The sequence below is a fragment of the Bombina bombina genome, chromosome 6 (genome assembly GCF_027579735.1).
Source record: "Bombina bombina isolate aBomBom1 chromosome 6, aBomBom1.pri, whole genome shotgun sequence".
In the NCBI taxonomy this organism is placed as follows: domain Eukaryota; kingdom Metazoa; phylum Chordata; class Amphibia; order Anura; family Bombinatoridae; genus Bombina; species Bombina bombina.
The window spans coordinates 665,501,804-665,527,002 of record NC_069504.1 but is presented as its reverse complement, the minus strand read 5'-3'; the positions used below and the strand labels follow the sequence as shown (position 1 = coordinate 665,527,002).

Genomic DNA, 25,199 nt, shown 5'->3' with positions numbered 1-25,199 from the left:
AATGGTTCCTGAGCCTTTAAATGGCCTCTCAGTCTGGTTCAGTAGGAATCACAATCATGGGAAAGACTGCTGACCTGACTGTTGTGCAGAAAAACATCATTGACACCCTCCATAAGGAGGGAAAGCCTCAAAAGGTAATTGCAAAAAAAGTTGGACGTTCCCACATTAATAGAAAGTTATGTGGAAGGGAAAAGTGAGGAAGAAAAGGGTGCACAAGCAGCAGGGATAACCGCAGCCTGGAGAGGATTGTCAGGAAAAGGCCATTCAAAAGTGTTGGGGACTTTCACAAGGAGTGGACTGAGGCTGGAGTCATTACATCAAGAGCCACCACACACAGAGGGATCCTGGACATGGGCTTCAAATGTCGTATTCCTCTTATCAAGCCACTTCTGAACAAAAAACAACGTCAGAAGCATCTTACCTGGGCTAAAGAAAAACAGACCTGGTCTGTTGCTCAGTGGTCCAAAGTCCTCTTTTCTGATGAGAGCAAATTTTGAATCTCATTTGCAAACCAAGGACCCAGAGTATGGAGGAAGAATGGAGAGGCACACACTGCAAGATGCTTGAAGTCCAGTGTGAAGTTTACAAAGTCTGTGTTGATTTGGGGAGCCATGTCATCTGCTGGTGTTGGTCCACTGTGCTTCATTAAGTCCAGAGTCAACGCAGCCATATACCAGGAGATTTTGGAGCACTTCATGCTACCTTCCGCAGATGAGCTCTATGGGGATGCTGACTTCATTTTCCAGCAGGACTTGGCACCTGTCCACACTGCCAAAAGCTGTTCTTGCTTGGCCAGCAAGCTCGCCTGACCTGAACCCAATAGAGAATTTATGGGGCATTGCCAAGAGAAAGATGAGAGACATGAGACCGAACAATGCAGAAGAGCTGAAGGCCGCTATTGAAGCATCCTAGTCTTCCATAACACCTCAGCAGGGCCACAGGCTGATAGCTTCCATGCCACGCCACATTGAGGCAGTAATTGCTGCAAAAGGGGCCCAAACCAAGTACTGAGTACATACAGTATGCATGCTTATACTTTTCAGAGGTCCGATATTGTTCTATGTACAATCCTTGTTTTATTGATTGCATGTAATATTCTAATTTTCTGAGATTGTGGATTTGGGGTTTTCATGAGCTGTAAGCCATAATCACAATTATGACAAATCATGTCTTCAACTATCTTGCTTTGCATGTAATGAGTCTATCTCATATATCAGTTTCACCTTTTAAGTTGCATTAGTGAAATAAATGAACTTTTGCACGATATTCTAATTTTTCAAGTTTCACCTGTAAGATAAAAGGCAGCCTACAGAGGCTTAGAAACAGACATGTAGATGTTAAAAGGTTATAAAGTATATTAACATAACAATGTTGGTTGTGCAAAGTTGGGGAATAGGTAGTAAAGGTGTTATCTATCTTTTTAAACAATAAAAAAAAAAATCAAGTAGACTATCCCTTTTAATAACATACGGCTAGATTACAAGTTTTGCGCTATGAGTGAAAAAGCAGCGTTAAGGCTCTTTTTCACTACCACTGGTATTACAAGTTTTGCAGGTTTAGCTGCACCGCACACTTTTTTGGCCATAACGCAACGTAACTACCGCAGCTTTTAAAAAGTCCTTTTTCAATGGGACTTCCAAAGCACCGGTATTACGAGTCTGCCTGGGAGGCCAAAAAGTGAGCGGTGGGGGGCGGAGCCAACTGCCATGGGAGCTAGACGTGCATGCATGGAGCTCCTGGCTCCCATAAGTTCTAAATACCGTTCATTCACCTTCAGGATTAAATTCCCTTACATTTCAAGAGGATCCTTTGATCTACACTAATCCCAAAAGACCTTAATAGAGTTTAATTGGAAATCTCTAGCTGCCGGAGTCTCTTTTAAATATGGCCGAGATGGAGGCCCTAAACGGCTGGGTAGAGGCTGTGGTGCAGCTTTTACAAGATCACTTTGCTAGAATGGAAGCAACGCTACTCGAGAGGTGTACTATACCTAACAATCCTGCATATGATGCCCCTGGTCTGACTAGTGCGGACACTTTCTTGGAGCAGAATAGCGCCATTGATACGCCACTCCCTGGGACCTCGTGTTACCTGGCTGACTCCGCACAAAGTGTTGAATTACCCGGATGTCATTATAGTGTTCAATCTATCCGTGTGATGTGCACCCTGGCGGGGGAGGTGAAAGGCGACTCTTCCTCTATAAACTCTGACCCACAGATACCCGGCGAGATTCTAGACTGTGGAAACACCCAGCCTTGGCTCCCATACTTGCCTACAGATGAGGGGTGCTCGATACCTACAGACAGCGGCCATCTTGGTGGAGTTCTCCCTTTACTCCGTGGAGTGGGTACAAGAGTGTTTGAGTTCAAGCAAACTGCTACCACTGTCGGACACAGTCTAATTGGGAGTCCCTCAGAACATTCAAGTGTATCTTTTAATCCCCGCATATTTATGTTTAAAACCGGAGTGGGGTAGATCTTTTTATGCGACTGGAGAGTAGCAGTACCTAGTGATCTACACATGGCTCTCTAGCGATTGAAACAATTACGGCTATGCAGACTCTTTTTCCCCTCTACCTCTGAATATAACTCTCCACTATGATCTTCCTTGTTGACACAGACCCCGTGTGGCTATGGTGTCACTGTGGGATCTTCATTTCATGCGGGTCAAGCTGTTATAGTTTTGCAACAGAGCAGGGACTACTCTATCTCTCTTTCACAGCGGACTACTGCAAGTATAATAACAATGGAAGGTGACAAGTCTTGAGACTATATTACCCCTTCCGTGGGGTAAAGAATATTCTTCTGTGACTGCACATTTAAGTATTTTACCGTCATAACTAAACTATACATTTGTCTTGCCTGCATAGCTGCTTTTACTGAACCAATGTCAAACTGTTGTGGCTGTCTTGACCGAGGTTGCCCTAGTTAACAATGTTCATTTTATCTCTGTAATGTTTAGTTAAATAGTTAAAACCTTATACCAAGCAAGCCTACAGATTTTATAGAAATGCTGAGAAACTGATAGCAGCCCATCTATTATATATAAAGGAAAGGGGTAACTAACTTATAGCCACCTCTGCTAATTTCCACACTGAAAAAGGTTAATTTGTTCCTCACAGATTTGTTAGCACATAAGATTAATATATTGTTGCGCAGCTAAACTTTCACTATTTTCAATGCCTCATCATCTTGTTTCCAAGTGATATGTGTGGCTTTGCGACATGGTAGACCCCTACTTTTTAAGCGTACTGGCCCGTTGTTGGATATAGGGCCCATATCCAATTGACGAGGTTATTATGAAATGTTACTACCATAAAAGCTGGTTTATGCCTCTATTCCATATCTTCATGGAAACAGTGTTATTATGATTGCACTTTTGTTTTAAACTGTTTAGGCTGCTGTAGATATGCAGTTATATTTCCCCGATATCATATATTATCTTAAGGTCTCAAAACGACTTGCACAACTTTAAGCTCTTCCACAAAGATTAACTTATCATTCTGCATTTCATAAGACTAGCTCCCAGACCTAAAACCCTTACCGATCTTTAATTCTGCTCCACAATGATTTTGATCCCCCCATAATTCAATGAGGTCTATATTTAGTAGCATAGGCTAATCTTTTTTCAGTGGTACAGTCTCCCTAGCAAATCTTTTTCCCCTAGATGTAAAGGAATACTTATATCCCACCATTCTTAAGGATTCACTACTTTTCTCTCCCCTTTCGCAGACAGATTGAATCTTACAGTTCAGGAGGACCATATGTGTGGTTCTTCTCGATTATGCCACAACCTATCTACCCCCACTGTATTTACCTTTAGTACCATAACATTGCCTCACCTAATCTATTCAGGTCAGCAGGTCTGATCTCTAACATTAGCCAGCTGAGACTATAACCCATTTACTCACCCTGTTTTCTTTACAGCTCCACTCGGTCTACCCTCCAATATAGCATTAGTATATAATCGACACCTTTTACCCTAACAGCTCCCCTTGGCATATACTCTACCCACCGTATTCATTATTCCACCTCCCCCCCCCTCTCTATAATATGTCCCCTAGCCATAGGGGAACTAAATACGCGGTTTCTCTTCCATATACCGCTCTTTTCACCATTTTCTTAGCATTCCCTCATACTTTACATAACACCATAATATGGAACCCATCTATTAGAGTTTGCTACCTAACTGATAAAACTCGAGGTTATATTACTGGGACCCAAGAGTGGTCTCTCTATTTTACCTTACCTACCCCTACCTTCCTATATGTTCCCTTGTTTTAGGTCCATGAGCGACCTTTTTTGTTGGTTAGGGAAGGTTCCCTTATGTATAGGCACTACTTATTAACTTTGAGGTCTCTGACTGTGTAATATTTTACTAACGAATTATTTAGAAGGTTTACCTCAATGTTGTTAAGCTAAGTCGGATTGCGTATTTTTCCTTGGATATTATATAGCTACTAACTATATGACATCTTTTCTTTTTGCATATTTATACTGTTTGTATGCCTATTTTGAATACCTCAATAAAAAATATTTAAAAAAAAAAAAAAAAAAGTGAGCGGTACAGCCAGTACCGTCAAGATCCATACTATAAACTGAAAGTCAGTAGTTATGAGTTTTGCGCTACAAAGCTGTAGCATAAAACTCATAACTAAAGTGTTACAAACTACACTAATACCCATAAACTACCTAATAACCCCTAAACCGAGGCCCTCACGCATCGCAAACACTAAAATAAATGTATTAACCCCTAATCTGCCGCTCCGGACATCGCCACCACTTTAATAAACATATTAACCCCTAAACCGCCGTACTCCCGCATCGCAAACACTAGTTAAATATTATTAACCCCTAATCTGCCGCCCCCGACCTCGCTGCCACCTACATTATACTTATTAACCCCTAATCTGCCACCCCCAATGTCGCCGCCACCTACATTACAGTTATTAACCACTAATCTGCCGTCCCCCACACCGCCAACACCTACATTACACTTATTAACCCCTAATCTGCCACCCCTAACATCGCCGCCACCTACCTACATTTATTAACCCCTAATCTTCCACCCCAACGTCGCTGACACTATACTAAAGTTATTAACCCCTAACCCTAGGTCTAACCCTAACCCTAACACCCACTAACTTTAATGTAATTAAAATAAATCTAAATAAAACCCAGGGGCAAAACTACAGGAGGTGCAGAGGTCACAATTGCAACTGGGCCCCAGCTTTTTAATAAAAAACGTTGATCTGCCACTGCCTGCACTGATATCATGTGAGTGTGGCATGATGCTTCACTAGTGTCTCTCACTACAGGGGTTATTCTTTCTGTTTTACCCATTGGTGTTTATGTGTGCGTGTGTGTTTGTATGTATGTGACTGTGAGTGTATTTATGCATGTATATATATGTGTGTGTATGTTTGTGGAACCAGCAAATTACAGACCTTGTTACTACAGCATGGGGGGAGGAGGTAAACAGTGTCACTATACAGTACCACTATATACAGTACGGGGGGGCTGGACTATGCCACAGACTACTGTCGTCACTTTATGATTTGGAACAGCCAATAGAATGCAAGCTCAATCCTATTGGCTGATTGGATCAGCCAATAGGATTGAAGCTCAATCATATTGGCTGATTGCATCAGTCAATAGGATTTTTTCAACTTTAAATCCGATTGGCTGATAGAATTCTATCAGCCAATTGGAATTCAAGTGACGCCATATTGGATGACGTCACTTAAAGGAGCCTTCATTCGAGAAGAGCCGTGGAAAGAAGAGGATGCTCCGTGCCGGATGTCTTGAAGATGGAGCTGCTCCGCGTCGGATGGATGAAGATAGAAGATGCCGTCTGGATGAAGACTTCTCCCCGTCTGGAGGACCACTTCTTGCCACTTGGATGAAGACTTCTCCAGGCATCGTTGAGGACTTCTTGCCGCTTGGATGAAGACTTCTTCTGGCTTCGTTGAGGACTTCTTGCCGCTTGGATGAAGACTTCTCCTGGCTTTGCTGAGGATGGATGTCGGGTCTTCAAAAACTGTAAGTGGATCTTCGGGGGTTAGTGTTAGTTTTTTTAAGGGTTTATTGGATGGGTTTTATGTTTAGCTTAAGGTTTGGGCGGAAAAAGAGCTAAATGCCCTTTTAAGTGCAATGCCCATACAAATGCCCTTTTCAGGGCAATGGGGAGCTTAGGTTGTTTTAGTTAGGATTTTATTTGGGGGGTTTGGTTGTGTGGGTGGTGGATTTTACTGTTGGGGGGGTGTTTATATATATTTTTTTTACAGGTAAAAGAGCTGATTTATTTGGGGCAATGCCCCGCAAAAGCCCCTTTTAAGGGCTATTGGCAGTTTCGTTTAGACTAGGGTTTTTTTTATTTTGGGGGGATTTTTTATTTTGATAGGGCTATTAGATTAGGTGTAATTAGTTTAAATATTTGATCATTTCTTTTTATTTTGTGTAATTTAGTGGGGAGGGGTTGTAATTTAGTTAATTGTATTTAATAAATGTAATTTATTTAATTGTAGTGTAAGGTTAGGTGTTAGAGTAACTCAGGTTAGGTTTTATTTTACAGGTAAATTTGTATATATTTTAGCTAGGTAGTTAGCAGTCTGCAGAGGCTTAGATACAAGGTAATCAAAGAGGTAAAATGTGTATTATTATAACTGTGTTAGTTATGCAAAACTGGGGAATGGGCAATAAAGGGATTATATATCTTTTTAAACAACAAAAATTCTGGTGTTGACTATCCCTTTAAGACTGTACTGGACGTGTTTTACTTCTAATAATGCGGCTACAGTGTAACAAGCGTGTTAGTAGAATAGAATATGTTTGTTACAGTGTGGTTGCAATATCAGAAGTAAAAAACAAGCTTTCAGTTATAAAAATGTAATGTTTTACATAGGGCAAAGGTGAAAAAAATGCACTTTTGTAAAACGAAAATCAGTGGCTGTCTTATATGGAATATCAATCTCTTGTGCATAAATTCTTCCTAAACAGAAAAAAACACACCAAAAAAATAAACACTTTTATTTAAAGGGACAGTCTATGATTTATTTTTTATTTTTTAAAAAACATAATTTATGTAAGAACTTACCTGATAAATTCATTTCTTTCATATTAGCAAGAGTCCATGAGCTAGTGACGTATGGGATATACATTCCTACCAGGAGGGGCAAAGTTTCCCAAACCTTAAAATGCCTATAAATACACCCCTCACCACACCCACAATTCAGTTTAACGAATAGCCAAGAAGTGGGGTGATAAGAAAAAAGTGCGAAAGCATATAAAATAAGGAATTGGAATAATTGTGCTTTATACAAAAAAATCATAACCACCACAAAAAAAGGGCGGGCCTCATGGACTCTTGCTAATATGAAAGAAATGAATTTATCAGGTAAGTTCTTACATAAATTATGTTTTCTTTCATGTAATTAGCAAGAGTCCATGAGCTAGTGACGTATGGGATAATGACTACCCAAGATGTGGATCTTTCCACACAAGAGTCACTAGAGAGGGAGGGATAAAATAAAGACAGCCAATTCCTGCTGAAAATAATCCACACCCAAAATAAAGTTTAATGAAAAAACATAAGCAGAAGATTCAAACTGAAAACGCTGCCTGAAGTACTTTTCTACCAAAAACTGCTTCAGAAGAAGAAAATACAACAAAATGGTAGAATTTGGTAAAAGTATGCAAAGAGGACCAAGTTGCCGCTTTGCAAATCTGATCAACCGAAGCTTCATTCCTAAACGCCCAGGAAGTAGAAACTGACCTAGTAGAATGAGCTGTAATCCTATGAGGCGGAGTCTTACCCGACTCAACATAGGCAAGATGAATTAAAGATTTCAACCAAGATGCCAAAGAAATGGCAGAAGTTTTCTGGCCTTTCTAAAACCGGAAAAGATAACAAATAAACTTGAAGTCTTTCAGAAAGACTTAGTAGCTTCAACATAATATTTCAAAGCTCTAATAACATCCAAAGAATGCAACGATTTCTCCTTAGAATTCTTAGGATTAAGACATAATGAAGGAACCACAATGTCTCTACTAATGTTGTTGGAATTCACAACTTAGGTAAAAATTCAAAAGAAGTTCGCAACACCGCCTTATCCTGATGAAAAATCAGAAAAGGAGACTCACAAGAAAGAGCAGATAATTCAGAAACTCTTCTGGCAGAAGAGATGGCCAAAAGGAACAAAACTTTCCAAGAAAGTAATTTAATATCCAATGAATGCATAGGTTCAAATGGAGGAGCTTGAAGAGCCCCCAGGACCAAATTCAAACTCCAAGGAGGAGAAATTGACTTAATGACAGGCTTTATACGAACCAAAGCTTGTACAAAACAATGAATATCAGGAAGAATAGCAATCTGTCTGTGAAAAAGAACAGAAAGAGCAGAGATTTGACCTTTCAAGGAACTTGCGGACAAACCCTTATCTAAACCATCCTGAAGAAACTGTAATATTCTCGGTATTCTAAAAGAATGCCAAGAAAAATGATGAGAAAGACACCAAGAAATATAAGTCTTCCAGACTCTATAATATATCTCTCTGGATACAGATTTACGAGCCTGTAACATAGTATTAATCACAGAGTCAGAGAAACCTCTTTGACCAAGAATCAAGCGTTCAATCTCCATACCTTTAAATTTAAGGATTTCAGATCCTGATGGAAAAAAGGACCTTGAGACAAAAGGTCTGGTCTTAACGGAAGAGTCCACGGTTGGCAAGAGGCCATCCGGACAAGATCCGTATACCAAAACCTGTGAGGCCATGCCGGAGCTACCAGCAGAACAAACGAGCATTCCTTCAGAATCTTGGAGATTACTCTTGGAAGAAGAACTAGAGGCGGAAAGATATAGGCAGGATGATACTTCCAAGGAAGTGATAATGCATCCACTGCCTCCGCCTGAGGATCCCGGGATCTGGACAGATACCTGGGAAGTTTCTTGTTTAGATGAGAAGCCATCAGATCTATTTCTGGAAGTTCCCACATTTGAACAATCTGAAGAAATACCTCTGGGTGAAGAGACCATTCGCCCGGATGCAACGTTTGGCGACTGAGATAATCCGCTTTCCAATTGTCCATACCTGGGATATGAACCGCAGAGATTAGACAGGAGCTGGATTCCGCCCAAACCAAAATTCGAGATACTTCTTTCATAGCCAGAGGACTGTGAGTCCCTCCTTGATGATTGATGTATGCCACAGTTGTGACATTGTCTATCTGAAAACAAATGAACAACTCTCTCTTGAGAAGAGGCCAAGACTGAAGAGCTCTGAAAATTGCACGGAGTTCCAAAATATTGATCGGAAATCTCACCTCCTGAGATTCCCAAACCCCTTGTGCCGTCAGATACCCCCACACAGCTCCCCAACCTGTAAGACTTGCATCTGTTGAGATTATAGTCCAGGTCGGAAGAACAAAGAAGCCCCCTGAACTAAACGATGGTGATCTGTCCACCATGTCAGAGAGTGTTGTAAAATCGGTTTAAAGATATTAATTGAGATATCTTTGAGTAAGCCCTGCACCATTGGGTCAGCATACAGAGCTGAAGAGGTCGCATGTGAAAACGAGCAAAGGAGATCGCATCTGATGCGGCAGTCCTAAGACCCAACATTTCCATGCATAAGGCTACCAAAGGGAATGATTGTGACTGAAGGTTTTGACAAGCTGATATCAATGTTAAACTTCTCTTGTCTGACAAGGACAGAGTCATAGACACTGAATTTATCTAGAAACCTAAAAAGGTTACCCTTGTCTGAGGAATCAATGAACTGAATGGTAAATTGATCCTCCAACCATGAAATTGAAGAAACAACACAAGTCGATTCGTATGAGATTCTTCGAAAATGAGAAGACTGAGCAAGTACCAAGATATCGTCCAAATAAGGAAATACCAAAACCCTATTCTCTGATTACAGAAAAAAGGGGCACCGAGAACCTTTGAAAAAAATTCTTGGAACTGAGGCTAGGCCAAACGGTAGAGCCACAAAACTGGTAATGCTTGTCTAAAAAGAGAATCTCAGACACTAAAAGTGATCTGGATGAATCGGAATATGCAGATACACATCCTGTAAATCTATTGTAGACATATAATGCCCTTGCTAAACAAAAGGCAGGATAGTCCTACAGTAACCATCTTGAATGTTGGTATCCTAACATAACGATTCAATAATGACAGATCCGGAACTGGTCTGAAGGAATTGACCTTCTTTGGTACAAATGAAGAGATAAAATAAAACCCCAGCCCCTGTTCCAGAACTGGAACTGGCATAAATACTCCAGCCAACTCTAGATCTGAAACACATTACAGAAATGCTGAGCCTTTGCTGTGTTAACTGGGACACGGGAAAGAAAAGAATCTCTTAGCAGGAGGCCTTAACTTGAAGCCAATTCTGTACCTTTCTGAAACAATGTTTCTGAAACCAGAGATTAAGAACGGAATTGATCCAAATTTCTTTGAAGAAAACGTAATCTGCCCCATACCAGCTGAGCTGGAATAAGGGCCGCACCTTCATAGGTACTTAGGAGCTGGCTATAGGTTTCTATAAGGCTTGGATATATTCCAAACTGGAAATAGTTTCCAAACTGATACCGCTCCTGAGGATGAAGGGTCAGGCTTTTGTTCCTTGTAAGGAAAGGAACTAAAATGATTATTTACCCTGGAAAGAAAGGGAAAGCAAAGATGACTTAGAAGACATGTCAGCATTCCAAGTTTAATCCATAAAGCTTCTCTAGCTAAAATAGCTAGAGACATATACCTGACATCAACTCTAATGATATCAAAAGATGGTATCACCAATAAAATTATTAGCATGTTATAGAATAATAATAATGCTATAAAATTATGATCTGTTACTTGTTGCTCTAAAGCTTCTAATCAAAAAGTTGAAGCTGCAGCAACATCCGCTAAAAATATAGCAGGTCTAAGAAGATTACCTGAACATAAGTAAGCTTTTCTTAGAAAGGATTCAATTTTCCTATCTAAAGGATCCTTAAATGAAGTACTATCTGCCCTAGGAATAGTAGTACATTAGCAGGAGTAGAGATAGCCCCATAACCTTAGGGATATTTGTCTCAAAAAACTCTAATCTGTCAGATGGCACAGGATATAATTTGCTTAAACGTCTAGAAGGAGTAAATAAATTACCCAAATTATTCCATTCCCTGGAAATTACTTCAGAAATAGCATCAGGGAGATAAAACACTTCTGGAATAACTACAGGAGATTTAAAAACCTTATTTAAACGTTTACATTTAGAATCAAGAGGACCAGAATCCTCTATTTCTAATGCAAATAACACTTCTTTAAGTAAAGAACGAATAAATTCCATCTTGAACAAATACAAAGATTTAACAGCATCAACCTCTGAGACAGAAACCTCTGAACCAGAAGAACCATTATCAGTATCAGAATGATGATGTTCATTTAAAAATTCATCTGAAAAAAGAGAAGTTTTAAAAGACTTTTATGTATACTAGAAGGAGAAATAACAGACATAGCCTTCTTAATGGATTTAAAAAATAAAATCTCTTATGTTATCAGGAACACTCTGAAAATTAGATGTTGACGGAACAGCAACAGGTAATGTAACAGTACTAAAGGAAATTTTATCTGCATTAATAAGTTTGACTTGACATGCAATACAAATAACAGCTGGAGAAACAGATACCAAAAGTTTATAGCAGATACACTTAGCTTGGTAGCTCCAGCACTGTGCAGCGACTTTCCTGAAGTAACTTCTGACTCAGTTGCAACGTGGAACATCTTGCAATATGTAAAAGAAAAAAACAACATATAAAGCAAAATTGATCAAATTCCTTAAATGACAGTTTCAGGAATGGGAAAAAATGCCAAAGAACAAGCTTCTAGCAACCAGAAGCAATAAAAAATGAGACTTAAATAATGTGGAGACAAAAGTGACGCCCATATTTTTTCGCGCCAAATAAGACGCCCACATTATTTGGCGCCTAAATGCTTTTTGGCGCCAAAAATGACGCCACATCCGGAACGCCGACATTTTTGGCGCAAAATAACGTCAAAGAATGACGCAACTTCCGGCGACACGTATGACGCCGGAAACGGAAATAGAATTTTTGCGCCAAAAAAGTCCGCGCCAAGAATGACGCAATAAAATGAAGCATTTTCAGCCCCCGCGAGCCTAACAGCCCACAGGGAAAAAGTCAAATTTTAAGGTAAAAAATGTTAAATTAAAATGCATTATCCCAAATATGAAACTGACTGTCTGAAAAATAAGGAAAGTTGAACATTCTGAGTCAAGGCAAATAAATGTTTGAATACATATATTTAGAACTTTATAAACAAAGTGCCCAACCATAGCTAGGAGTGTCACAGAAAATAAGACTTACTTACCCCAGGACACTCATCTACATATAGCAGATAGCCAAACCAGTACTGAAACGAGAATCAGCAGAGGTAATGGTATATATAAGAGTATATCGTCGATCTGAAAAGGGAGGTAAGAGATGAATCTCTACGACCGATAACAGAGAACCTATGAAATAGACCCCTTAGAAGGAGATCACTGCATTCAAATAGGCAATACTCTCCTCACATCCCTCTGACATTCACTGCACGCTGAGAGGAAAACCGGGCTCCAACTTGCTGCGGAGCGCATATCAACGTAGAATCTAGCACAAACTTACTTCACCACCTCCATCGGAGGCAAAGTTTGTAAAACTGAATTGTGGGTGTGGTGAGGGGTGTATTTATAGGCATTTTAAGGTTTGGGAAACTTTGCCCCTCCTGGTAGGAATGTATATCCCATACGTCACTAGCTCATGGACTCTTGCTAATTACATGAAAGAAAGATAAATACCTATATTACCCATTCACCATTTTTCCATACCCAACCCTGCTATATTAATATATTTTTTACCTCTGTGGTTACCTTGTATCTAAGCCTCAGCAGACTGCCCCCTTATCTCAATGCTATTTAAAAACTTGCATTTTAGCCAATTAGTGCTGCTTCATAAATAACTCCATTGGATTGAGAACAATTTTATCTATATAGTAGACATGAACTAGCACTGTCTGACTATGAAAAGCTGATACAATACATACAGGTGAAACTCGAAAAATTAGAATATTGTGCAAAAGTTCATTTATTTCACTAATGCAACTTAAAAAGTGAAACTAATATATGAGATAGACTCATTACATGCAAAGCAAGATAGTTCAAGCCATGATTTGTCATAATTGTGATGATTATGGCTTAAAGCTCATGAAAACCCCAAATCCACAATCTTACAAAATTAGAATATTGTGAAAAGGTGCAATATTCTAGGCTCAAAGTGTCCCACTCTAATCAGCTAATTAGGCCATAACACTTGCAAAGGGTTCCTGAGCCTTTAAATGGCCTCTCAATCTGGTTCAGTAGGAATCACAATCATGGGAAAGACTGCTGACCAGACTGTTGTGCAGAAAACCATCATTGACACCCTCCTAAGGAGGGAAAGCCTCAAAAGGTAATTGCAAAAGAAGTTGGATATTCCCAAAGTGCCTTATCAAAGCACATTAATATAAAGTTATGTGGAAGGGAAAAGTGTGGAAGAAAAGGGTTCACAAGCAGCAGGGATGACCGCAGCCTGGAGAGGATTGTCAGGAAAAGGCCATTCAAAAGTGTTGGGGACTTTCACAAGGAGTGGACTGAGGCTGGAGTCATTACATCAAGAGCCACCACACACAGACGGATCCTGGACATGGGCTTCAAATGTCGTATTCCTCTTGTCAAGCCACTCCTGAACAACAAACAACGTCAGAAGCATCTTACCTGGGCTAAAGAAAAACAGACCTGGTCTGTTGCTCAGTGGTCCAAAGTCCTCTTTTCTGATGAGAGCAAATTTTGAATCTCATTTGGAAACCAAGGACCCAGGAAGAATGGAGAGGCACACACTGCAAGATGCTTGAAGTCCAGTGTGAAGTTTACAAAGTCTGTGTTGATTTGGGGAGCCATGTCATTTGCTGGTGTTGGTCCACTGTGCTTCATTAAGTCCAGAGTCAATGCAGCCGTCTACCAGGAGATTTTGGAGCACTTCATGCTTCCTTCCGCAGATGAGCTCTATGGGGATGCTGACTTCATTTTCCAGCAGGACTTGGCACCTGCCCACACTGCCAAAAGCTGTGCTTGCTAGGTCAGCAAGCTCGACTAACCTGAACCCCTTAGAGAATCTATGGGGCATTGCCAAGAGAAAGATGAGAGACATGAGACCGAACAATGCAGAAGAGCTGAAGGTCGCTATTGAAGCATCCTAGTCTTCCATAACACCTCAGCAGTGCCACAAGCTGATAGCTTCCATGCCACGTCACATTGAGGCAGTAATTGCTGCAAAAGGGGCCCAAACAAAGTACTGAGTACATACAGTATGCATGCTTATACTTTTCAGAGGTCCGATATTATTCTATGTACAATCCTTGTTTTGTAGATTGCATGTAATATTCTAATTTTCTGAGATTGTGGATTTGGAGTTTTCATGAGCTGTAAGCCATAATCATCATAATTATGACAAATCATGTCTTGAACTATCTTGCTTTGCATGTAATGAGTCTATCTCATATATTAGTTTAATTTATTATAGTTTATTAACCCCTAATATGCCGCCCCCGACCTCGCCGCCACCTACATTATACTTATTAACCCCTAATCTGCCACCCCCAATGTCGCCGCCACCTACATTACAGTTATTAACCACTAATCTGCCGCCCCAGACACCGCCGACACCTACATTACACTTATTAACCCCTAATCTGCCGCCCCTAACATCGCCGCCACCTACCTAAATTTATTAACCCCTAATCTTCCGCCCCAACGTCTCTGCCACTATACTAAAGTTATTAACCCCTAACCCTAGGTCTAACCCTAACACCCACTAACTTTAATGTAATTAAAATAAATCTAAATAAAACCCAGGTGCAAAACTACAGGGAGTGCAGAGGTTGCAATTGTGACTGGGCCCCAGCTTTTTAATAAAAAAACGTTGATCTGCCACTGCCTGCACTGATATCATGTGAGTGTGACATGATGCTTCACTAGTGTCTCTGACTACAGGGGTTATTCTTTCTGTTTTACCCATTGGTGTTTATGTGTGTGTGTTTGTATGTATGTGACTATGTGTGTATTTATGCATGTATATATGTGTGTGTATGTTTGTGGAACCAGCAAATTACAGACCTTGTTACTACAGCATGGGGGGAGGGGGTAAACAGTGTCACTATACAGTACGGGGGGGCTGGACTATGCCACAGACTACTGTGGTCACTTTATGATTTGGAACAGCCAATAGAATGCAAGCTCAATCCTATTGACTGATCGGATCAGCCAATAGGATTGAAGCTCAATCCTATTGGCTGATTGCATCAGCCAATAGGATTTTTTCAACTTTAATTCTGATTGGCTGATAGAATTCTATCAGCCAATCTTAATTCAAGGGACGTTATCTTGGATGACGTCACTTAAAGGAACCTTCATTCGAGAAGAGCCATGGAAAGAAGAGGATGCGCCGCACCAGATGTCTTGAAGATGGAGCTGCTCCTTGCCGGATGGATGAAGATAGAATATGTCGTCTGGATGAAGACTTCTCCCCGTCTGGGGGACCACTTCTTGCCGCTTGGATGAAGACTTCTCCCGGCTTCGTTGAGGACTTCTTGCCGCTTGAATGAAGACTTTTCCCGGCTTCATTGAGGATGGATGTCGGGTCTTCAAAAACTGTGGTTAGTGTTAGTTTTTTTAAGGGTTTATTGGGTGGGTTATATTTTTAGCTTAGGGTTTGGGCGGAAAAAGAGCTAAATGCCCTTTTAAGGGCAATGCCCATACAAATCCTCTTTTAGGGCAATGGGGAGCTTAGGTTTTTTTTAGTTAGGATTTTATTTGGGGGGTTTGGTTCTGTGGGTGGTGGATTTTACTGTTGGGGGGTGTTTGTATTTTTTTTTACAGGTAAAAGAGCTGATTTATTTGGGGCAATGCCCCGCAAAAGGCCCTTTTAAGTGCTATTGGCAGCAATATTAGGGGTGTTTAGACTAGGGTTTTTTTTATTCTGGGGGGGATTTTTTATTTTTATAGGGCTATTAGATTAGGTGTAATTAGTTTAAATATTTGATAATTTGTTTTTATTTTGTGTAATTTAGTGTTTTGTTTTTTTTGTAATTTAGTTAATTGCATTTAATAAATGTAATTTATTTAATTGTAGTGTAAGGTTAGGTGTTAGTGTAACTCAGGTTAGGTTTTATTTCACAGGTAAGTTTGTATTTATTTTAGCTAGGAAGTTAGTAAATAGTTAATAACTATTTACTAACTAGCCTACATAGTTAAAATAAATACAAACTTAGCTGTGAAATAAAAATAAAACCTTCGCTAGATACAATCGCCTTGATTACGAGTTTTGCGTTAGAGGCCGTGCGGTGCTAACAAGCAGTTTATGCTCACCTCTCACTTACAGACAGCGAGTTTTTACAAGTGAGCGTAGAGCAAAATTTAGCTCCACATCTCACCTCAATACCAGCGCTGCTTACGTTAGCGGTGAGCTTGCTAAACGTGCTTGTGCACGATTTCCTCATAGGAATCAATGGGGGAGAGCCGGCTGAAAAAAAACTAACACCTGCAAAAAAGCAGCGTAAAGCTCCTAGTGCAGCCCCATTGATTCCTATGGGGAAAATACATTTATGTCTACACCTAACACCCTAACATGAACCCTGAGTCTAAACACCCCTAATATTACACTTATTAACCCCTAATATGCCGCCCCCGACATCGCTGACACCTACATTATATTATTAACCCCTAATCTGCCACTCCGGACACCGCCGCCACCTACATTATACGTATGAACCCCTAATCTGCTACCCCCAACATCGAGGAATGCTACATTATATTTATTAACCCCTAATCTGCCGCCCCCAAAGTTGCCGCAACCTAACTACATTAATTAACCCCTAATCTGCCACCCCCAACGTCGCCACCACTATAATAAACATATTAACCCCTAAACCTAAGTCTAACCCTAACCCTAACCCCCCCTAACTTAAATATAATTTAAATAAATCTAAATAAAATTACTACAATTAACTAAATAATTCCTATTTAAAACTAAATACTTACCTATCAAATAAACCCTAAGCCAACGACAATATAACTAATAGTTACATTGTAGCTAGCTTAGGGTTTGTTTTTATTTTACAGGCAACTTTGTATTTATTTTAACTAGGTACAATAGTTATTAAATAGTTATTAACTATTTAATAACTACCTAGCTAAAATAAATACAAATTTAGCTGTAAAATAAAACCTAACCTAGGTTACAATTACACCTAACACTACACTACACTACAATTAAATTAATTACCTAAATTAAATACAATTAATTACAATTAAATAAAAATATCAAAAGTACAACAAAAAACCACACTAAATTACAGAAAATAATAAAGAAATTACAAGAATTTTAAACTAATTATACCTAATCTAATCCCCCTAACAAAATAAAAATGCCCCCCCAAAATAAAAAAAGCCCTACCCTACACTAAATTACAAATAGCCCTTAAAAGGGCCTTTTGCGGGGCATTGCCCCAAAGTAATCAGCTCTTGTACCTTAAAAAAGTAATTACAATTCCCCCCCCAACATTAAAACCCACCACCCACACAATCAATCCTACTCTAAAATCCACCCAATCACCCCTTAAAAAAACCTAACACTAACCCCCTGAATATCACCTTACAGGGAGATTTCTTCACCCAGCCGGGCCGAAGTCCTCAACGAAGCCGGGAGAAATCTTCATCCAAGCCGGGTGAAGTGGTCCTCCAGACGGGCAAAAGTGTTCATCCAGATGGCATCTTCTATCTTCATCCATCCGGCACGGAGCGGGTTTATCTTCAAGACATCCGACGCGGAGCATCCTCTTCAAACGACGGCTAAACACAGAATGAAGGTTCCTTTAAATGATGTCATCCAAGATGGTGCCCCTTCAATTCTGATTGGCTGATAGAATTCTATCTGCCAATCAGAATTAAGGTAGAAAAAATCCTATTGGCTAATGCAATCAGCCAATAGGATTGAAGTTGATCAGCCAATAGGATTTTTTATACCTTAATTCTGATTGGCTGATAGAATTCTATCAGCCAATCAGAATTGAAGGGACGCCATCTTGGATGACGTCATTTAAAGGAACCTTCATTCTGTGTTTAGCCGTCGTTTGAAGAGGATGCTCCGTGTCGGATGTCTTGAAGATGGACCCGCTCCGTGCCAGATGGATGAAGATAGAAGATGCCGTCTGGATGAAGACTTCTGCCCGTCTGGAGGACCACTTCGTCCGGCTTGGATGAAGACTTCTCCCAGCTTCGTTGAGGACTTCAGCCCGGTTGGGTAAAGACGTCTCCCGGTAAGGTGATCTTCAGGGGGTTAGTGTTAGGTTTTTTTACGGGGGATTGGGTGGGTTTTAGAGTAGGGTTGGTTGTGTGGGTGGTGGGTTTTAATGTTGGGGGGTATTGTAATTTCTTTTCAGGTAAAAGAGCTGATTTCTTTGGGGCAATGCCCCGCAAAAGGCCCTTTTAAGGGCTATTTGTAATTTAGTGTAGGGTAGGGCTTTTTTTTATTTTGGGGGGGCTTTTTTATTTTGTTAGGGGGATTAGATTAGATGTAATTAGTTTAAAATTCTTGTAACTTCTTTATTATTTTCTGTAATTTAGTGTTTGTTTGTTTTTGTACTTTAGATAATTTTATTTAATTGTAATTAATTTTATTTAATTTAGGTGATTAATTTAATTGTAGTGTAGTGTTAGGTGTAATTGTAACTTAGGTTAGGGTTTATTTTACAGGTAAATTTGTCTTTATTTTAACTAGGTAGTTATTAAATAGTTAATAACTATTTAATAACTATTCTACCTAGTTAAAATAAATACAAAGTTGCCTGTAAAATAAAAATAAACCATAAGATAGCTACAATGTAACAATATATAATAACTACCTAGTTACATTGTTACATTGTACATTGTTATATTAGTTATATTGTAGCTAGCTTAGGGTTTATTTTACAGGTAAGTATTTAGTTTTAAATAGGAATAATTTAGTTAATTATAGTAATTTTATTTATATTTATTTAAATTATATTTAAGTTAGGGGGTGTTAGGGTTAGACTTAGATTTAGGGGTTAATAACTTTAATATAGTGGCAGCAACATTGGGGGCGGCAGATTAGGGGTTAATAAATTTAGGTAGGTGTTGGCGATGTTAGGGACGGCAGATTAGGGGTTAATAATATTTAACTAATGTTTGCGATGCGTGAGTGCGGCGGTTTAGGGGTTAATTTATTTATTATAGTGGCGGCAATGTCTGGTTCGGCAGATTAGGGGTTAAAAAATGTATTTTAGTGTTTGTGATGTGGGGGGGCCTCGGTTTAGGGGTTAATAGGTTTTTTATGGGTGTTAGTATACTTTTTAGCACTTTAGTTAAGAGTTTTATGCTACGGCGTTGTAGTGTAAAACTCTTAACTACTGACTTTAAAATGCGGTACCAGGCTTGACAGGAGAGGGTCTACTGCTCACTTTTTGGCAGACTCGTAATATTGGCGCTATGCAAGTCCCATTGAAAATATAGGATACGCAATTGACATAAGTGGATTTGCGGTATTTCCGAGTCTGGCCAAAAAAGTGAGCGGTACACCTGTACCTGCAAGACTCGTAATACCAGCGGGTGTTAAAAAGCAGCGTTAGGACCGGCCAACGCTGCTTTTTAAGGCTAACGCAAAACTCGTAATCTAGGCCAATGTAACTATTAGTTATATTGTAGCTAGCTTAGGGTTTACTTTACAGGTAAGTATTTAGTTTTAAATAGGAATTATTTAGTTATTAATAGTAGGTTTTATTTAGATTTATTTTAATTACATTAAAGTTAGTGGGTGTTAGGGTTAGACTTAGGGTTAGGGGTTAATAACTTTAGTATAGTGGCGGCAACGTTGGGGGTGGAAGATTAGGGGTTAATAAATGTAGTTTGGTGGCGGCGATGTTAGGGGCACCAGATTAGGGGTTAATAAGTGTAATGTAGGTGTCGGCAATGTTGGGGGCGGCAGATTAGGGGTGTTTAGACTCAGGGTTTATGTTAGGGTGTTAGGTGTAAACATAAATTTAGTTTCCCCACAGGAATCAATGGGGCTGCATTACGGAGCTTTACGCTCCTTTATTGTTGGTGTTAGGCTTTTTTTCAGCCGGCTCTCCCCATTGATGTCTATGGGGAAATCGTGTACGAGAATGTAAAACCAGCTCACCGCAGCGCTGGTATTGGAGTGCGGTATGGAGCTCAATTTTGCTTTACGCTGCAATATTGCCTGCTAACGCCGGGTTTTTGTAAACCTGTAATACCAGCGCTGTAGGGAGGTGAGCGGTGACAATAACTTGCAAGTTAGTACCAAGCAGCTCTTACCACAAAACTCGTAATCTAGCCAATATACTTTACGTATATATTCTAATATTTAACACTATAATACATACATATAAGTAACGGCATACATGTATTATTTGAACTGTTACTACACAAAAATGATTTTTATTTTTAGTGAAAGCACATTTTATTTTGTGTAAACATGCTTTGAATACATTTCCCCTCCCACTACTGAGATCCGAGATCACTGGCAATGTGGGCAGATTTTTGCTCAGACTGAGCTCCCTATTGTTTCCTATGGACAGAGAGGGTCAACTAACTTTTTTTTTTATATAAAATAATGCTGAAAGCACAGATTATGAGATTGTCAAGACAACAAAAGGCCATTTCTCATGAATCTAACTATCCTTTTAACATCTGGTCCTGTATGTGCCTGAACCAGGGAAGAATTTTCAGATTTTTTATCTACCTTTAAAATAGAAGCAGACCTACCATTCTGTATTTATAGTTATATACTTCATTGTCTCTCTACTATTAATAATAAAGGTAGGTAGTCCCCTTAATATAGGATAGATAAACAGACAATGATATGGTTAAGGCATTTCATTCATATTAGATCATATTATTCCACTAGCGTCAACTTTTTGGACCTCTTCATAACACATGAGCCTGGCTATTCCATGTATAGTTATTTTACTATGGTCTTCCATTTTTTCAGTCTAATTCACTTCAAAAGTTTTAAGGTTTCACATTTTATACTTGTTACAATACCTGAACCCCATTTAGTGATTAACCTTGATGTTCCTTCCCAATAATAAGGAATGGAACTCTAAGTTCTCACTATTCCTCAGAATTTTCTCATTATTCTCCTTCTTCTTGATCCTTATAATCACACACATATAGAGATTTAAAATCCACTACATGTGTCACATTCATTGAAAACTTTCCATTTTATATTTCCTCTGACCAAAACGTACTTCATTCTCATTCATGCTGAGAATCCACTCTCTTTTTTATCGAAACCTTACTTTAATTTGCAATGACCTAGGCCAGGGAGCTCATACAACTCCTGTAACTACCCCCAATTGCCATTCACCATTTTACACACTAACAAACCAGTAGTTAACCAGCTCTTATCACAACCTCACTCACTTTCCCCCCACTTTTAGACAATACCATAACTATCCAAGAATGGACCTAGATTATTTTACTATTGATGTCACCGCAATACTCCAGGATTCTCCAGAATTGTTCTACTTATAAAATCATGAATATCTAGTACAGGCTAATTCTATTAGTGTTTTCATTAGAGAATATACTGCACATACTAAAATAAGTACTACATCTCTTACCTTACTAGAAGCTTTGCATGGTGTATCATCACTTGAAGCCGTCTTTGACAGAATTAATTTTCTAAAGATGGCATCAGGGATAGCATTTGAGTGTTTGGAACTATCTTCTTCCAGTGATTTTGTATGTTGCATATTGGAATGTGAACAGTCTTTAATTTCTGTGTATTTTTCTTCCAGGCTTGAACCTTCATCACTGTTCTTGGCATTGCAGAGTATCAGAGACTTTGAGATGGCACGAAAATTTTTATTTTTTTTATTTTTTTTACTTGTACTGTTCTGTCGGTCCATCTTTAGGGAAGAGGTAAAAATACTTCCTCTCTTGCTTTCATGTTTGTGTGGCATGATTGCATTTATTAAAACATTCTCAAGAAGATGCCTGAAGGTATAAAAAAAAAAGGAAAAAAATATCATTGTTGAAATTAAAATATTTTAAAATGTTATTCTGGATTTATTCATGAATGGCTTCTTAGTAAAAATCACTGCAAATGGCAACTCGTGTTTATAGCTTCAATAAAAAAAATGTTTTATTAAAGAACAGTAACATTTTTGTTTCAGAGTTTCTCAAATATTTGTGTTCCTAGGCTCTGTGTTTCAAATATTTTGTATATTATAATGAAACAATTTATTCTAAAAGCTAAAAAAATAGCTGCCTACTTGCAGTCTTATATACGGGGTATATAAAAAATGGGTGCACAATGCTGTTGGAGATTGGCCTTGTATTTATTCTATCTATTCTATTTTATGCTATCATGTCAAAGCAGAAGAAAATAAAATGAGGACATGATAGAAAAAGGGGTAGAGAAGCTTGAAACATTGAGGCCTCAATGCTTGAAACATAAACATAAATGAAAAACAAATCACTTAAAAAATATCACTGTGTGTGTTTAGTTAATCTGAGATATTTGAATATACAATTACAACAGATTTACTGTGTTTACCAGCAATTATTTACAAAGATAGCATTTGGGAAAACAAAACACATAAACTGAGTTTTTTTTTTAAATACATCTGAATATAAAAATATCAATCTCCATCCCCCTCTTTATCTTTGTCTATGTGCCAATGATCAGGGGCCCGATCCGATATGCAGCGTCGCCCGCAAAAGCCGCCGCCGCCGAAATTTGCGCTGGTTTGGTATCCTATATACGGCGTAACCTAGAAGTTACGCCCGTATATTTCTGCCTTCGCCCGTAGTTTTTTGGGCCATAGGCAGGTATACCAAACCAGCGCAGTTTGGTATCCAATATACAGCGTAAGGACTTACGTGGCGAAAATGGAGAAATCTTACTCCATTTTCAGCTCGCCACAAAATGCAGCCGTAGTAAGCCTTACGCTGTCTATTGGAGCCCCGTAACTCCCTAAACTACCTGCCAAATAAAACCTACCACCTAACGCATGCGCAATGTCTATCTACCTGTCAATCGCGATCCCCCGCCGCAATCCCTAATAAAGTATTTAACCCCTAAACCGCCGCTCCCAGACCCTGCCGCCACCTAATAAAGTTATTAACCCCTAAACCGCCGCTCCCGGACCCCGCCGCCAGCTATATTAAATCTATAACCCCCTAATGTGAGCCCCTACCCCGCCGCCATCTACCTTACCTACCCTCTAATGTGAGCCCCTACCCCGCCGCCATCTACCTTACCTACCCCCTAATGTGAGCCCCTACCCCGCCGCCACCTACCTTACCTACCCCCTAATGTGAGCCCCTATACCGCCGCCACGGCGCCACCTACATTACCTACCCCTAATGTGAGCCCCTATACCGCCGCCACCTACATTACCTACCCCCTAATGTGAGCTCCTACCCCGCCGCCAGCTATATTAAATAATTAACCCCTAATCTAAACCCCTATACCGCCGCCACCTATTTTAAATTAATTAAACCCTAATCTAATCCCCCTATACCGCCGCCACCTATATTAAATTAATTAACCCCTAAAATACTAAACTATCCCTACCACTAAACCTAAGTCTAACCCTACAAATAGCCCTGAAAAGGGCTTTTTGCGTGGCATTACCCCAAAGTAAACAGCTCTAATGCCAGCCCTTAAAAGGGCTTTTTGCGTGGCATTACCCCAAAGTAAACAGCTCTAATGCCAGCCCTGAAAAGGGCTTTTTGCGTGGCATTACCCCAAAGTAAACAGCTCTAATGCCAGCCCTTAAAAGGGCTTTTTGCGTGGCATTACCCCAAAGTAAACAGCTCTAATGCCAGCCCTGAAAAGGGCTTTTTGCGGGGCATTGTCACAAAGTAAACAGCTCTTTTGCATCTAAGCTAAATCCCCCTACACCGCCGCCACCTATAATAAATGTATTACACACTAAACATATAAAAGAAAGATAGAATTGCACCGCTATAAGATGCAGTTCAAAGACCAGGATATAAGACTAAGCACATTATGAAAAATCAATTTAGATACCCAAATAGATAAAAAAATAAATGTTTAAATAATCAAACAATGCATGGTAAAGTGCTGTAGTGACTTCCAATACAATTAAAAGAAATATAGCAGCAAAAAACCACGTACCAACACCCCCACATATACACACAAAGGACAAACAGACAAACAAACAATACACAAGGGCCCCACTTAACACTCAAAGCTAAACCTAAGCCGGCAAATAAAGTTCAAAATAACAAGTTATTGTTCCACGGTAAGTAACAGATGATGAGGATGATGAAGATGGCAACAAATAATAATAATTACTCAGAACAGTTCATGAATATAGATGAGGATGAATTACAAGATGAATCAAATGAATGAAGTATGAAATGATGATAAATGATAATGAAAAACATATGTCCAAAGGCTTCACGTGTTGGTGAGCAGCTTGGTTTGCCGTGGGTCTCCTTTATCTTGTGGATGCAACACAGCTTTCTGCATTACGAGTGACTTGTGGTCTCTGCCGGTCAGAGAGGTGGTGGTTGGTTGTGTTAAGCGGTCGTGAGTATATTTGGAGGATCGCATGAGTGATCAGTATAGGGGCTTGAAGTATTGTGTTGTGCCTGTCATATGCCTCACTTGGTTATCAGATACTCGCCCCTATCAGGAACCGTTACCCTTAATTGAACATTTTACAGCACGTCCGCCACACCTCCCCACCTATATTGTTATATCACAGTTTGGCTGCTGTTTTGTTGCTGTACCGTACACCTGCAAGCTCACCTAAGCCTTTGGACATATGTTTTTCATTATCATTTATCATCATTTCATACTTCATTCATTTGATTCATCTTGTAATTCATCCTCATCTATATTCATGAACTGTTCTGAGTAATTATTATTATTTGTTGCCATCTTCATCATCCTCATCATCTGTTACTTACCGTGGAACAATAACTTGTTATTTTGAACTTTATTTGCCGGCTTAGGTTTAGCTTTGAGTGTTAAGTGGGGCCCTTGTGTATTGTTTGTTTGTCTGTTTGTCCTTTGTGTGTATATGTGGGGGTGTTGGTA

At 39.5% G+C, this 25,199-nt stretch overlaps 1 protein-coding gene across 1 annotated transcript in view; it reads right to left on the bottom strand.

Moving 5' to 3' along the window:
• Positions 1–25,199, bottom strand: part of IL16 (interleukin 16) — a 257,992-nt gene that overhangs the window by 151,452 nt on the left and 81,341 nt on the right. Inside the window, exon 3 of the mRNA XM_053717743.1 lies at positions 21,742–22,117. Coding sequence (XP_053573718.1) covers positions 21,742–22,117 — 376 coding nt within the window. The remainder of the gene's footprint in view (positions 1–21,741; positions 22,118–25,199) is intronic.